This window comes from Micromys minutus (assembly GCF_963924665.1).
Source record: "Micromys minutus genome assembly, chromosome: 27".
Taxonomy (NCBI): Eukaryota; Metazoa; Chordata; class Mammalia; order Rodentia; family Muridae; genus Micromys; species Micromys minutus.
The window spans coordinates 22,002,415-22,013,950 of record NC_137962.1 but is presented as its reverse complement, the minus strand read 5'-3'; the positions used below and the strand labels follow the sequence as shown (position 1 = coordinate 22,013,950).

The following is an 11,536-nucleotide window of genomic DNA, read 5'->3' as shown; positions in this document are numbered from 1 at the left end:
GAACTGGCGGCTCCTCCAAAATATGCAGAGGTCTGACTGGGGAGCTGAGAAAGGGGTTATATTGAAAGGAGGGCCGTGCCGGGCTCCCTCAGTGACCCTCTCTGAGTTCCCAGGGGAAGGGGCAACCTAAGCTGGAATGCTAGGGGCCTCCACGTGGAGTAGAATTCCTAGTCCCTGCCTCAGTTTCCCCACTTGCTGCCCAGTTAGAGTTTTCTGGAGGTCTTCAGCTCCCAAACCTGGTCGTTTAAGGCTTTCCTCCTCTATCCTGCTTCTACAGCTAGATCTGCAGGAGAACTGAACAGGCAGGTGTGGCTGTAGTGAGAGCTAAAGTGGGCGCTGGGTGGTAACTCAGAGGGACAGGAGGAAGGAGGGAAGATCAAGTGCCTTCAGGACCCAGGGGATGCCTGGAGGTATGAGGAACTTGAATCCATCTCCTGGGGAGGTGGTTGGCATAGCAATGGATTTCTCAGAGGCAGACCTGGACACCTTTGTCCCAGCTGGGGATGAAGACAACAAGGTGTGATCTGTGTAAGGCTAATAGTAAATCTACTGCTGCCTACAGTCCAGGGACCCCCATGGGTGGAGAGTCCCCAAAAACGAGAGGCCAGGAGAGGAGATTCTAGATGGGACCCTCTTCCAGGAGAAGAAAGCTGGAAGGGTCTTACTCTTTGACACTTCTCCACCCTCTGGGAGGAGGGAGAGGACGAAGGAGACAAAGGAAAAGGAGGGTACAGGACAAGGCAGTGCTTGGGGACACAGAAAATATCTTACTAAACCCTAAACACACAGGACTGGAGCTGTGTGGAAGCTGTCTTCCCCCAACTGCAGCTGGTGCCCTCAGCCATAAGGGTTCCAATAAAGTTGCCTGCCAACCCTTCAGTCAGAAGGAGACAGACTAGGGTGTCATTAGATGAATACGCCTCCCCCCATATTTTTCTTACCGAGGGAACAGGGAGATAAGACATAGGTGAGAAGCCAGTTGGCTTGGATGAGTGGTCTTCCTGTCTCCCACACAGTACCTTCTCTAGGTCTCATGAACCCTTCCAGATTGTGGCAGGAAGGGCCAAAGATGGGCAGAGTCCTGAACTTACACCCTCCGAGGTCTGAGGAGCCAGAAGTGGCAAAAGGCTGAGTTGAGAAAGCGAGACACCAGGCAGGGCTCATGTCTGCCTCACATCCTCTTGGGATGTCCAAGCAGGTGGTCAAAACGCAAAAGAAAAATTCTGGTCAGGGGGAATGTAAAAAGGTCAAAAGATTACAGCGTTTGGAAGATCTCTTCTAAGATTAAGACTCTGCTGCTCTTTCCTCCAATGGCGGGGCGGGGGTGGGGGGCGCTGACTGGTGCGGGATGACAAGATCCAGCATCCGGCACAACATAATTCTGATCTTTTGCAAAGCCGGAGGGATGCTTTACCCTTTCTCCTTCCCAACCTCAGCGTCAGGATCCCACCTTGCGCTCCACCCACTGCCACCCCCTTTACTCCATCCTTTTAAGCTCACCTAAAAAAGCCCCTTTCTGCCCGGGTTTCCGCGGATGCTTTGGCAATGTCTGGCACAATCCTTGGCAGAGAAGTGAGGAAGAGAATCTCCACCCCGGCTTAACTTGGATGAAATCTGTCCGTGCAACAGGTGTGGGGAGGCCTAGCCAGCGTCCCCGAACTTCCCCCCTTCTTAAGGGTCGGCCCTTTCCTGCAGCCCGGTACGGAGGGCCGGGCACCTGTTGGGGCAGGAGCTGCTTTCATGGCACGGGTCGGGGAGCTCAAAACCATTCCTCCCTCGTACCACCGCGGGGTTTGCTTTGGGTGTCTCCAAGACTTGCTGGGAGCCGACATTGCCGGATCACCTGAGACCTCTCCCCATCGGCTGCCCGCCCTCCTTTAGAGCTCCATTTTCCTGTCTCCGCGTTCTCCCTGCCTCCAGTCCTCTCTCTCCAACCATCCTTCCCGCCGCCCGCACCCTCTCGATGCTCCACCGGGGTCGCGTCGCGTCTCGTCGCGGCGGCTCTCGCGTTCCCCTCCCCCGCGCCAGCCCTTTGTTCCCCGGCGGAGCAGTTCCTGGGTTGCGAGAGTCCCTGTCTCCGCATCTCTCCTCGCCCCGCCTCCTCGCCGCCGGGATCCGCCCCGCCTGCAGCCTCTCCGCCCTTCTTCCCCGCCGCCCGGGCCCCGGAGGTGCCGGGGACCCACCTTCCCTACTCGCGTGCGCCCGGTTCCGCGGCCCCGGCGGGTCCCCCCGGCCGCCGCGCCCTCGCCGCCCGCGTCTTCCCGGGAGGGGGTCAGGTGGGCGGGCACTATAGTGGTGGGAGCCGGCGGCAGATTCCTCAGCCGCGCTGGCGCGCTCGGGGTGGGACCGGCTGGGCTGGGGGGTGGGGAGGGGAGCGGTGATCTGAGCTGCGAGCAGCTGCTCTTCGCGGCTCGCTCCTTCCTTCGCGCTCGCTTTCTCCGCCGCCGCCCGCAGGGCTGCGCGGCTCGGTGGCATCTCGGGCGCGGCCCGCCGTCCTCGCCCCCGGCGCCGCTCGTTCCCCCCACCCCACCCCGGACTCCCCCATGTATGACGACTCCTACGTGCCCGGGTTTGAGGACTCGGAGGCGGTGAGTGCCCACGGGGGAGAGTGGGGGTGGGGGAGTTGGGATGACACCTCTCTCTTCAACCCCTCCCCCAGTTCTGGACTTTGAAAAAAACGCCTTGGCAGCGGGGCAGCGCGCGCGTAAGCTGGGGGGGGGGCGGGAGGGGGCTCTCTAGTAAAGTGGGGAGATGGTCCCTCATAGCCAGGTATCCCAGGTACTCCGGCGTGTGCCCAGAGGGACGGCTCGAGCAGGTGGCCCCAGAGCTCAGGACATTAAGGGGCTGAGGAGGGAAGGACAGAAGGCCTTGACACCGAGGTTCTAGAGGAAACATGGAACGTTTGGAGTTCCAAATCCTGGGTTCATGGGGTCTGAACACAACAGGGAAAACTGAGCTCCAGGGGAGACACTTGGGACCTGTGCCTCAAGTAAATGACAAATTAAGGAGCTGGAAGAACATTAGAGAGTCGGGTACCAGCCTCTGCAGACAGGAATTCTAGAACTTGAGGTCTCTTATTCCTTTTTGCCCACCACCCCTTTACATGGCCTTGACTCGAAACCACTGCCTCTAGCCCAGCTTCTTGGAAAGGCCACCAACCACAGGGGTGGGCCATCAGTCGGAGTTCAGTGTAGCCCCCTGCTGAGGTTTCCTCTGAGGTTTCCTCTGAGGTTTCCTCTGAGCTCCCCTCTAAGGGCCTGGAGGTGAGGCCAGGGGAGCTCAGGGCACGGGGATGGAAAGGAAGCTCTTTGCTCCGAGAACCAGGCAACCAATAAATATTTAATTCTCCTCTTTGCTTTTATCTCCTGACCCACTGAGACAAATCAGCTCATTAGGCAGTGATTCCCGGAGCTCAGAGAGCGGAAAGAATGCCTGGAAAGATGGTAGGAGGGTGGGATCAGCTTCAGAACCCCTCGGAGTCACCAGTCTTCCCTCAGACATCCCACACGAAGGTCTTCTTGGGAAAGGACCCGACGACGACTTGAAAAGGTCCCCTGACAGGATTAGGTCGCGCCTTCTGTCTCAGGCCCAGGAACGATGTGTAGTAAACCTCAGAGCGGGCATGTGTCAGTCGATTCTGGGACCAGGCTCCTTCCGGGCCCAATTTTCCTTGGGGCTTCGGGGCTAATTACATTGCAGCAAGAGCAGAGATGGTTCTGAAGCCTCTGGTGGGCACCTCTTTCTGACAGTTGAAGGGGCAGCTGGTGTAGCCCAGGGAGTCAGGATGAGCTTGAGGAGAGATCTCTCTGTGGGGCTGCAGGGCCTGAGGAGCTTCCTTCTCATCCCTGGTGAGAAGTCAAGAGACTGACACATGGATGTTACTAGAGGGCAGCTTGCTGACCCCTCGCTCCCTCCTGACCCTCCCTGGTTCTTGGATCTCTCCTCCCCCCCTTCCCCCAAAAACTTCCCTTCCTCCAGCGAGCTCCTTGCTCTCCCTGCGGCCCCCTCTGAAGTAGGAGGGAGATCAGGCTCTAAATAAATCCACTGGGCTCATCTCCCTCCTCTTCTTCCCCCGTGCCAGGCAAGAGAGGAGCTGCAGCCTGCCCACACACTCACCAGGCAAGGGGGGCACCACCAGGGCACTGTGCCAGCTCCAGCAGCTCCAGATTACTGAGACTCTGGCTTTTTGGGGCATTGCGGGTGGGAAAACAAGACCCTACCATTCTACGAGGTAGACCGTTACCTACTTCCTAGTTGACACCAGACCAGCACAGGCAACCCCCCTGAGGGCATGGGAAACAAGGAAAGTGGCCTCCATTCTGATCACAACTCACTAAGGAATTTAGGGGGAGACCCTGTCATTCTCTAGGGTTAAGAGGTCCGGAGCCTAGCTACCCTAAAGACGTGAAGGACTAAATTAGGTTCAGAGCTTGGATCAAAGGAGGTCAAAGCCACATTTCTCCCTACACCTACTGGGTGCTGAGGAAGTATCAGACACACTCACAGTAGGTGGTCATCCTGTCTTGCCCCTGGCCCTTTTCACCTGCAGGTCTCTATCCCCTCAGCCAGACACACCCCATACTTATGTCCTGGGAGATCCCTGACCCCCATATCAAGATTTATCAAGATTTTTCAAGGCTTTTTTTTTTTTTTGGCCTTAGCCCAGTTCTCCTGTAGCTGGAGAGATGGGGGGAAGGGGGCAGCCGACGGCCTCTACTTCTGCAAAACAAAAGGCTCCCCCATCCCCCCAGTTCTGGGGCAGCCTCAAGCCATTTGGTTTACAATAGACACAGTCTTTAGCTCAGATTCCGGGGCTACCAGACACCCAGCTGACCACCCCTCTTGCACGTGCAGGGCTGGGCCCTAGGCCTGGTTGACAGCGGGATTGTGAGTTTGCCTTTTCCAGAGAGAGTCCGGTCCCTGCAGCTTGTAGGCAGGTATTCATAGCCAGTGGCTTTAAGAGACTCTTCTTCAACCTCGACCCTCTGCAACCACTTTCCTTAAACACACCCTTTCACCTAACCTCTTAGCTTTTCTGTGCCATTGACACCTGCACAGAAGGAGAAACTGAGTCGGAAAAGTTTTCTTCTCCCCTAATCTTAACTTTCAGCTGCTTTCGTCAACGTTGAACTTACCTTATTTATCTGGCGTCTTCCTCATGGCCCTGAAGGTGAACTCTGTAACCCTCCAAATGTATGCCCCTTGCCCCAAGACCCTACTATGGGCAGGGCTCAACAACTATCCCTCCACATTACCAAAGGCACCCCATCCCCGGGGTCCTGCATCTCAGCTGGGTTGCCTGGCACCAGCACAGTCTCCCTCCAGACGCTGATATCCCTTGGGCCCGAGGAAAGGAGGAATACAGACCAGGTGTAGGTGTGACAGCCCCACCTGTACCCAGGGAGATAGCCTGTATCGTTCTCCCTCATGTCTTCTTTCTGCTTACACCTGTCCAGTTCCCTGTCCCCACAGGTGTGAGAAGGAAAGAAAGCGGTGGGGGAAGCAAAGGAGAGGTAACTTCCAGGAGTCTGTTGCTTTGTCCTGGTTTTCACACGCCCAAAGTACTCATCCATTTAACAGCTTTCCAAACCTTGTTGGAAGCCTGCTGTTGGGGTACACCAAAACTTGGGAGATAAAGGCAGGCATTCTCTCTCTCTCTCTCTCTCTCTGTGTGTGTGTATGTGTGTGTATGTATGTACGTAAGGTGCGAGGTCAGACATACACATGTCACTGTGTATGTTTTAATTTACTGTATTTACATGAGTGTAAGTATGTAGGCTCTGACACACACATGCTGTTCTTTGTGTGTGTGTGTGTGTGTGTATAGATCACAGGACAACTTTTGGAGATGGGTTCTCTACTTCTGTTGGTTCCTTGGATTGATCTCAGGTCATTCGTGTTTGATGGTTTTGGGGGAGCAGTAGGTCTCATAGCCCAGAAAGTGTTTAAGTCTCTAGCTACTAAATTTGACCTCCCAAGTGCTGGAACCATAGGTGTGCAACCCCCCATCCAGCTTCAGCCGGTATCTCTTAGCTAGGTGTGCTCTTTCCTGCCATCTTAAAGGGATAATGTCCAGGCTGCTTCAGGCTAGCGTGGAGAGAAGAGGGCATGGTCCCCTGGTTTTAACACCGTCTCAGATATATCATCGTTAGTATTTTAGTATTTAGTACAGGGGAGAAAAGCAAACAGTGAAGACTTTATTCAGGGCTATAGTATAAAATAGGTGTGGGGTAGGGTAGCAGGCCCTGAACTTTGCACAAAAGGATTGGGCCAGCTTCCCTGTAACCTTTGAGATGACCTTAGACACACTGGGAAAGCACACAGCTTAGGGGGTCAAGTTGTCCCCTAGAGGATGGAAAAGTCACATCAGAGCTAAGAGGAGGCCTATATGGTCCCCTTTACACAGACTCTCCCATCCCAGGGTTCAGCTGACTCCTATACCAGCCGCCCCTCTCTGGACTCAGACGTCTCCCTGGAGGAGGACCGGGAGAGTGCCCGGCGAGAAGTGGAGAGTCAGGCTCAGCAGCAGTTGGAGAGAGCCAAGGTATACCTGCTGGCAGGAGGCTAGGCTGGGTGCAAATCTGGGTCTTAGGTCCCCAGGGTCATGTCAGAGTGTACTTAACATGTGGAAACATGTATGCCTGTAGCAAGCAATAGCCCTTTTGTCTGGGGCTTCTGCCTCCCCATGAGATACTCTGAGGCAGCTGTTCCTCATTGCCCCGATGATCAAATTCCCCAGCACAAACCTGTGGCATTTGCTGTGAGGACCAATGTCAGCTACTGTGGAGTTCTGGATGAGGAATGCCCAGTCCAGGGCTCTGGAGTCAACTTTGAGGCCAAAGATTTTCTGCACATTAAAGAGGTAATGAACCTTATTCTCCCCAGGAGCTTACTCTAACACTTAATTCTTCTGTTCGCTGTCACAGGCCCCAGCCCTTCTTTACTTCTATTTCTAAAATAAGCCCCCACCACCCAGCTCTCCAGTTTCACCCGTGTGTGCACCTAGATGCCCCTCACACAGGACCTGATTAGGACCCCACCATTCTCAGACCTGGCATGGGACGGTAGAGTAACTAACCAGGGGTCTCCTGTGACATCTGGGATTCCACACTTGGAAGAGCACAAGGGCTTGTGGCTTGAACTTGGCTGTCCTGTTCTGTGATGCAGTGACAGCTCCTCCATCCTTCCTGTGCCAGCTTCCCAGCATCTTCCCTGGGTAAGCCCCTCACAGCTCCTCCCTCTTCTCACACCCTCCCAGAAGTACAGCAATGACTGGTGGATCGGGAGGCTAGTGAAAGAGGGTGGAGATATCGCCTTCATCCCCAGCCCCCAACGCCTGGAGAGCATCCGGCTCAAACAGGAACAGAAGGCCAGGTGAGAATTCAGCACACACACACATACACACACACACCCCAAACACATAACACTGCCCTCACAGAACACATTTACACCACGCAACCGCACCCCCCCCCCCCCCGTACATGCTCAGCTGCCACAAATGTAGTTACTAATTTGTAAAACTTTAACGTGTAGAACAACGGTATGGACAGTTTTACCATGCCCCCTCTTTTAGGAGATCTGGGAACCCATCCGGCCTGAGTGATGTCGGCAACCGACGTTCTCCTCCTCCGTCTCTAGGTAGCCTCCCCTCAGCTTGCCCACCTTGGGTAGGCAAATAAGACAGTGGAAGGGGTTCTTCCCAGAACACTTATGGGAAGGGGCTGGTGGACAGATCAGAACAGCAGGGAGAACCCGTTACCTCCCCTGGGGAAGGGACTCCCAAGCCCCTGGGGGCCTTTTCCCTCCACCAACTTTAATCTTTTATTTCCTTTTCCAAAAAGCCAAGCAGAAGCAAAAACAGGTAAGTCAGAAAGGGACCTGGGCCGGAGGGGGGGTCATGGAGTTTTGGTTTTAGGGATCATCCTGGTCAGCCACCGCTGACATCTAAGGAACAGAGGGGAGGGTGCCCAGAACTGTCCACTCTGCCCCCAGAGCAGTCAGGCCTAAAGTGGGCGCCGAGACTGAGATTTTGTCTGACCCCCTGGTCACTCTGCAGGCGGAGCACATCCCCCCGTATGATGTGGTACCCTCCATGCGGCCTGTGGTGCTGGTGGGACCCTCTCTAAAAGGTTATGAGGTGAGGAATTTCCCAAGACCAGAGTTACCCCCTAACAATGCTGCCTCAGAGGGAAACGTCTGTGCGGAGGGTTATGAACTCTGCTTTGGGACACTGTCCAGCTGCTGGAGCCCCCTGTCAGTGCCTTGCCCCACCCCCCTCCAGGTCACAGACATGATGCAGAAGGCTCTCTTCGACTTCCTTAAACACAGGTTTGATGGCAGGTAAGCTGCCCTGATCTGGAATGGGATGAGCGTTGGGAGGAAAATAATATCCCCCTCATGCAAGCCCAGAGCTAGCCTCCTCTCCTCCCACACCAGGATCTCCATCACCCGAGTCACAGCCGACCTCTCACTGGCAAAGCGGTCTGTGCTCAACAATCCAGGCAAGAGGACCATTATCGATCGCTCTTCCGCTCGCTCCAGCATTGGTGAGGAGTCCTTTGTTCCTGGTCCTCTGCCTACCTGGCACTAGCGAAAACCTTTAACTCCTTGTCCTCTTGCCCACGCCCCACCAGCTGCCCTACGCACTGCCCTCCCCACTCGTCCAGTCCACTGCCTGCCCAGGCTTGCCGGTCCTTCCCAGCCGCCACGTAGCAGCTCTCAAAGCCCTGGCAGTTAAGCAGCGGCCAGAGCCCCTGGTGAGCTGCTCCCCTTCCTTAGCCGAAGTCCAGAGTGAGATTGAGCGCATATTCGAGCTGGCCAAATCCCTGCAGCTAGTGGTGTTGGATGCTGATACCATCAATCACCCGGCACAGCTAGCCAAGACCTCACTGGCCCCCATCATCGTCTTTGTCAAAGTATCCTCGCCAAAGGTAAGTGAACCGGGGTCACTGGAGTCCCACAGATGTTCCCTAGAATACAGTGCACCTCTGCTTGGGCCCTGCCTGGCGTGACCGGTTCCTTTTCCTGCCATTCCTTAACACCGAGTCCTTCTCACCAGAGCCCCGAGAAACACCACACCATCTCTGCCCGTCTCCCTTCAGGTACTGCAGCGGCTGATCCGCTCCAGGGGGAAGTCCCAGATGAAACACCTCACTGTACAGATGATGGCGTATGATAAGCTGGTCCAGTGCCCACCAGTGAGTGCCTGGGTCAGCGGCTGCCACGCCCTATTCCAGAGGTGGAGCTCAGCGTTGCTGTGGAGATGCCAACCTCCCTGTGTCCTCTTCCCTCCAGGAGTCGTTCGATGTAATTCTGGATGAGAACCAGCTAGACGACGCCTGTGAGCACCTGGCTGAATACTTAGAGGTTTACTGGCGAGCCACCCACCATCCAGCGCCTGGCCCTGGACTGCTGGGTCCACCTAGTGCCATCCCTGGACTTCAGGTGACCATTTCTAGTGGGCACAAACGTGCAGCCTACCCCAATCAAGGCAAAGCTCCTGGCCTGACCAGGGATTATTCTTGGTCTCTATGTGAAGCCAAGGGATTGCTGAGATTGTCAGCTCTGCCTGCACCACAGACCCAGGTCAAGGGACTTCCTGATTGGACAGAACAGTGTCTGAGATTAGAGATGGTCCTCCTAGGGCCAAAAAGGTTCTCCCAGGCACTTGTTAAACAAAATTATTTTATGCATATGAATACACTGTAGCTGTCCTCAGACACACCAGAAGAGGGCATCAGATCCCATTACAGATGGTTGTGAACCACCATGTGGTTGCTGGGATTTGAACTCAGGACCTCTGGAAGAGCAGTCAGTGCTCTTAACCACTGAGCCATCTCTCCAGCCCTCCTAGGCACTTTTTAAGGGAGAGCCTGAATTTTCGAGGAGCTAAAACTCCCATTTTTCTACATCTGGCCTGGAAAGTGCTCCATCTTACTTCTTCCTTTGCACTGCTTACTCTTTTAAAGACCTAAGAACTGAGAGTAAGGGAAGAAGAACCCCACCTCCCTGCCACAGTCCTAGGAGGAACAAAGGCCAGACTTACCTTACCTTACTTAAGAGCTATTGTTTGGCCCCCCAGAACCAGCAGCTCCTAGGGGAGCGAGGTGAGGAGCATTCACCCCTGGAGCGGGACAGCCTGATGCCTTCGGATGAGGCCAGCGAGAGCTCCCGCCAGGCCTGGACCGGCTCTTCACAGCGCAGCTCCCGCCATCTGGAGGAGGACTATGCAGATGCCTACCAGGACCTGTACCAGCCTCACCGCCAACACACCTCGGGGCTGCCCAGTGCTAACGGGCATGACCCCCAAGACAGGCTCCTAGCCCAGGACTCGGAGCATGACCACAGTGACCGGAACTGGCAGCGTAACCGGCCTTGGCCTAAGGACAGCTACTGACCACCTCCTGCCCTACCCTGGCAGGAACAGGCACATCGGCTGGGGTGTCCACCTCAGGCAGGTTGGAGTTAGATTGGCATTAGGCTGCCGCTAGGTTCAGCTCACACAACCCTCTGCCCAGCCCCGGGTCCAGGGCTGACTGTGGTCCCAAGGTTCTGGGAGAAGCAAGGGGCCCCCCTCACCTCCTGGGCACAGTGACCCCGTAGGTTCTCATCCAGGTACTAGCCGTGTTCTGCATCCTTGGCACCTTCCCCTGCAGAAGAAGCTGCCCCAGTGGGCAGTGATCTCAGGTCAGGATCACTTAGCAGGGGCCTTCCAGTCAGAATGGATGCCCCTGTAAATAGCAAGAGGGTGAGAGAGTGGGCAATACAGCAAGAAACACGTGGCTCCCGAGCGGGCGTAAATCCTAAGCAAAAGGACGTCATTTGTGTCACTGCCGCACATTAGAAATGAATCAATCAGAGTTCAACATGGCGGCGCTTCTGTCCGTCAGCTGGGGTGGGCACTTACACCTAAGGAGCAGTGCAGGTGAGGCAGGACAGACAACTCATGGCTGTAGCTCTGTTAGATAACAGCCCTCCTCACCAAACCAGGAGGCTTAGCATCTGGCAAGACTAGGGAACTGGGGCACAGTCAAGCCCAGTGCCGGCCTGGACTGCGGGGGAGGGTGGAGTAGCTTCCGGCCCCCCTTGCTTTTCTCATTCTTTGCCCTTGCATCTGTCATTTCTGTTCCTTCCCTCCCTGACTCATAGCTGCCACTTGTTAAGATAGGGTTAGATGAGAGGAACAGGACACAGTGAACAGCCCCCGGAGGCTGTCACCTGGCCACCCCTGCCTTATGGCTCTAGCGTGTGACCTACAGAGCATGCTCCATTAAGAACCCACCCCACCTCATTGTCATCTCCAATAAAACACCACGCACAGTCCCTCGGGTGTCTCTGGTCTGTTTGCTCATGTGGCTCTCTGTAACTCTGCAGAGGTGAAGTATTCTGGCCCATTCTCTCCACGGATTCGTGAGTGGGGAGGGGAACCAGCAACTGCAAGAGGCACTGTATTTACGGGTGCACTGCACCCCAGGCCTGATGACTGGAGGTAGTTGGCAGTATACAAGGGACTTGCTCCGAGAAGCTAGGAAGTAGA

At 55.4% G+C, this 11,536-nt stretch overlaps 1 protein-coding gene across 1 annotated transcript; it reads left to right on the top strand.

Moving 5' to 3' along the window:
- The first annotated feature begins 2,486 nt into the window (after positions 1-2,486).
- Positions 2,487-11,210, top strand: CACNB3 (calcium voltage-gated channel auxiliary subunit beta 3). The gene is made up of 13 exons (XM_080939117.1): positions 2,487-2,588; positions 6,422-6,544; positions 6,740-6,862; positions 7,259-7,374; positions 7,574-7,638; positions 7,842-7,861; positions 8,057-8,137; positions 8,282-8,340; positions 8,437-8,546; positions 8,779-8,930; positions 9,102-9,197; positions 9,295-9,444; positions 10,082-11,210. The coding sequence occupies exons 1-13, from the start codon at positions 2,544-2,546 to the stop codon at positions 10,394-10,396; spliced, it is 1,455 nt and encodes a 484-aa protein (XP_080795243.1). The 5' UTR covers positions 2,487-2,543; the 3' UTR covers positions 10,397-11,210.
- The last annotated feature ends 326 nt before the right edge of the window (positions 11,211-11,536 follow it).

Coding starts and splice junctions, on each gene's coding strand:
- CACNB3 (XM_080939117.1), top strand. CDS start 2,544: ATGTATGACGACTCCTACGTGCCCGGGTTTGAGGACTCGGAGGCG. Junction 7,639..7,841: donor TTCTCCTCCTCCGTCTCTAG/GTAGCCTCCCCT, acceptor TTTTCCAAAAAG/CCAAGCAGAAGCAAAAACAG. Junction 9,445..10,081: donor GTGCCATCCCTGGACTTCAG/GTGACCATTTCT, acceptor TTGGCCCCCCAG/AACCAGCAGCTCCTAGGGGA.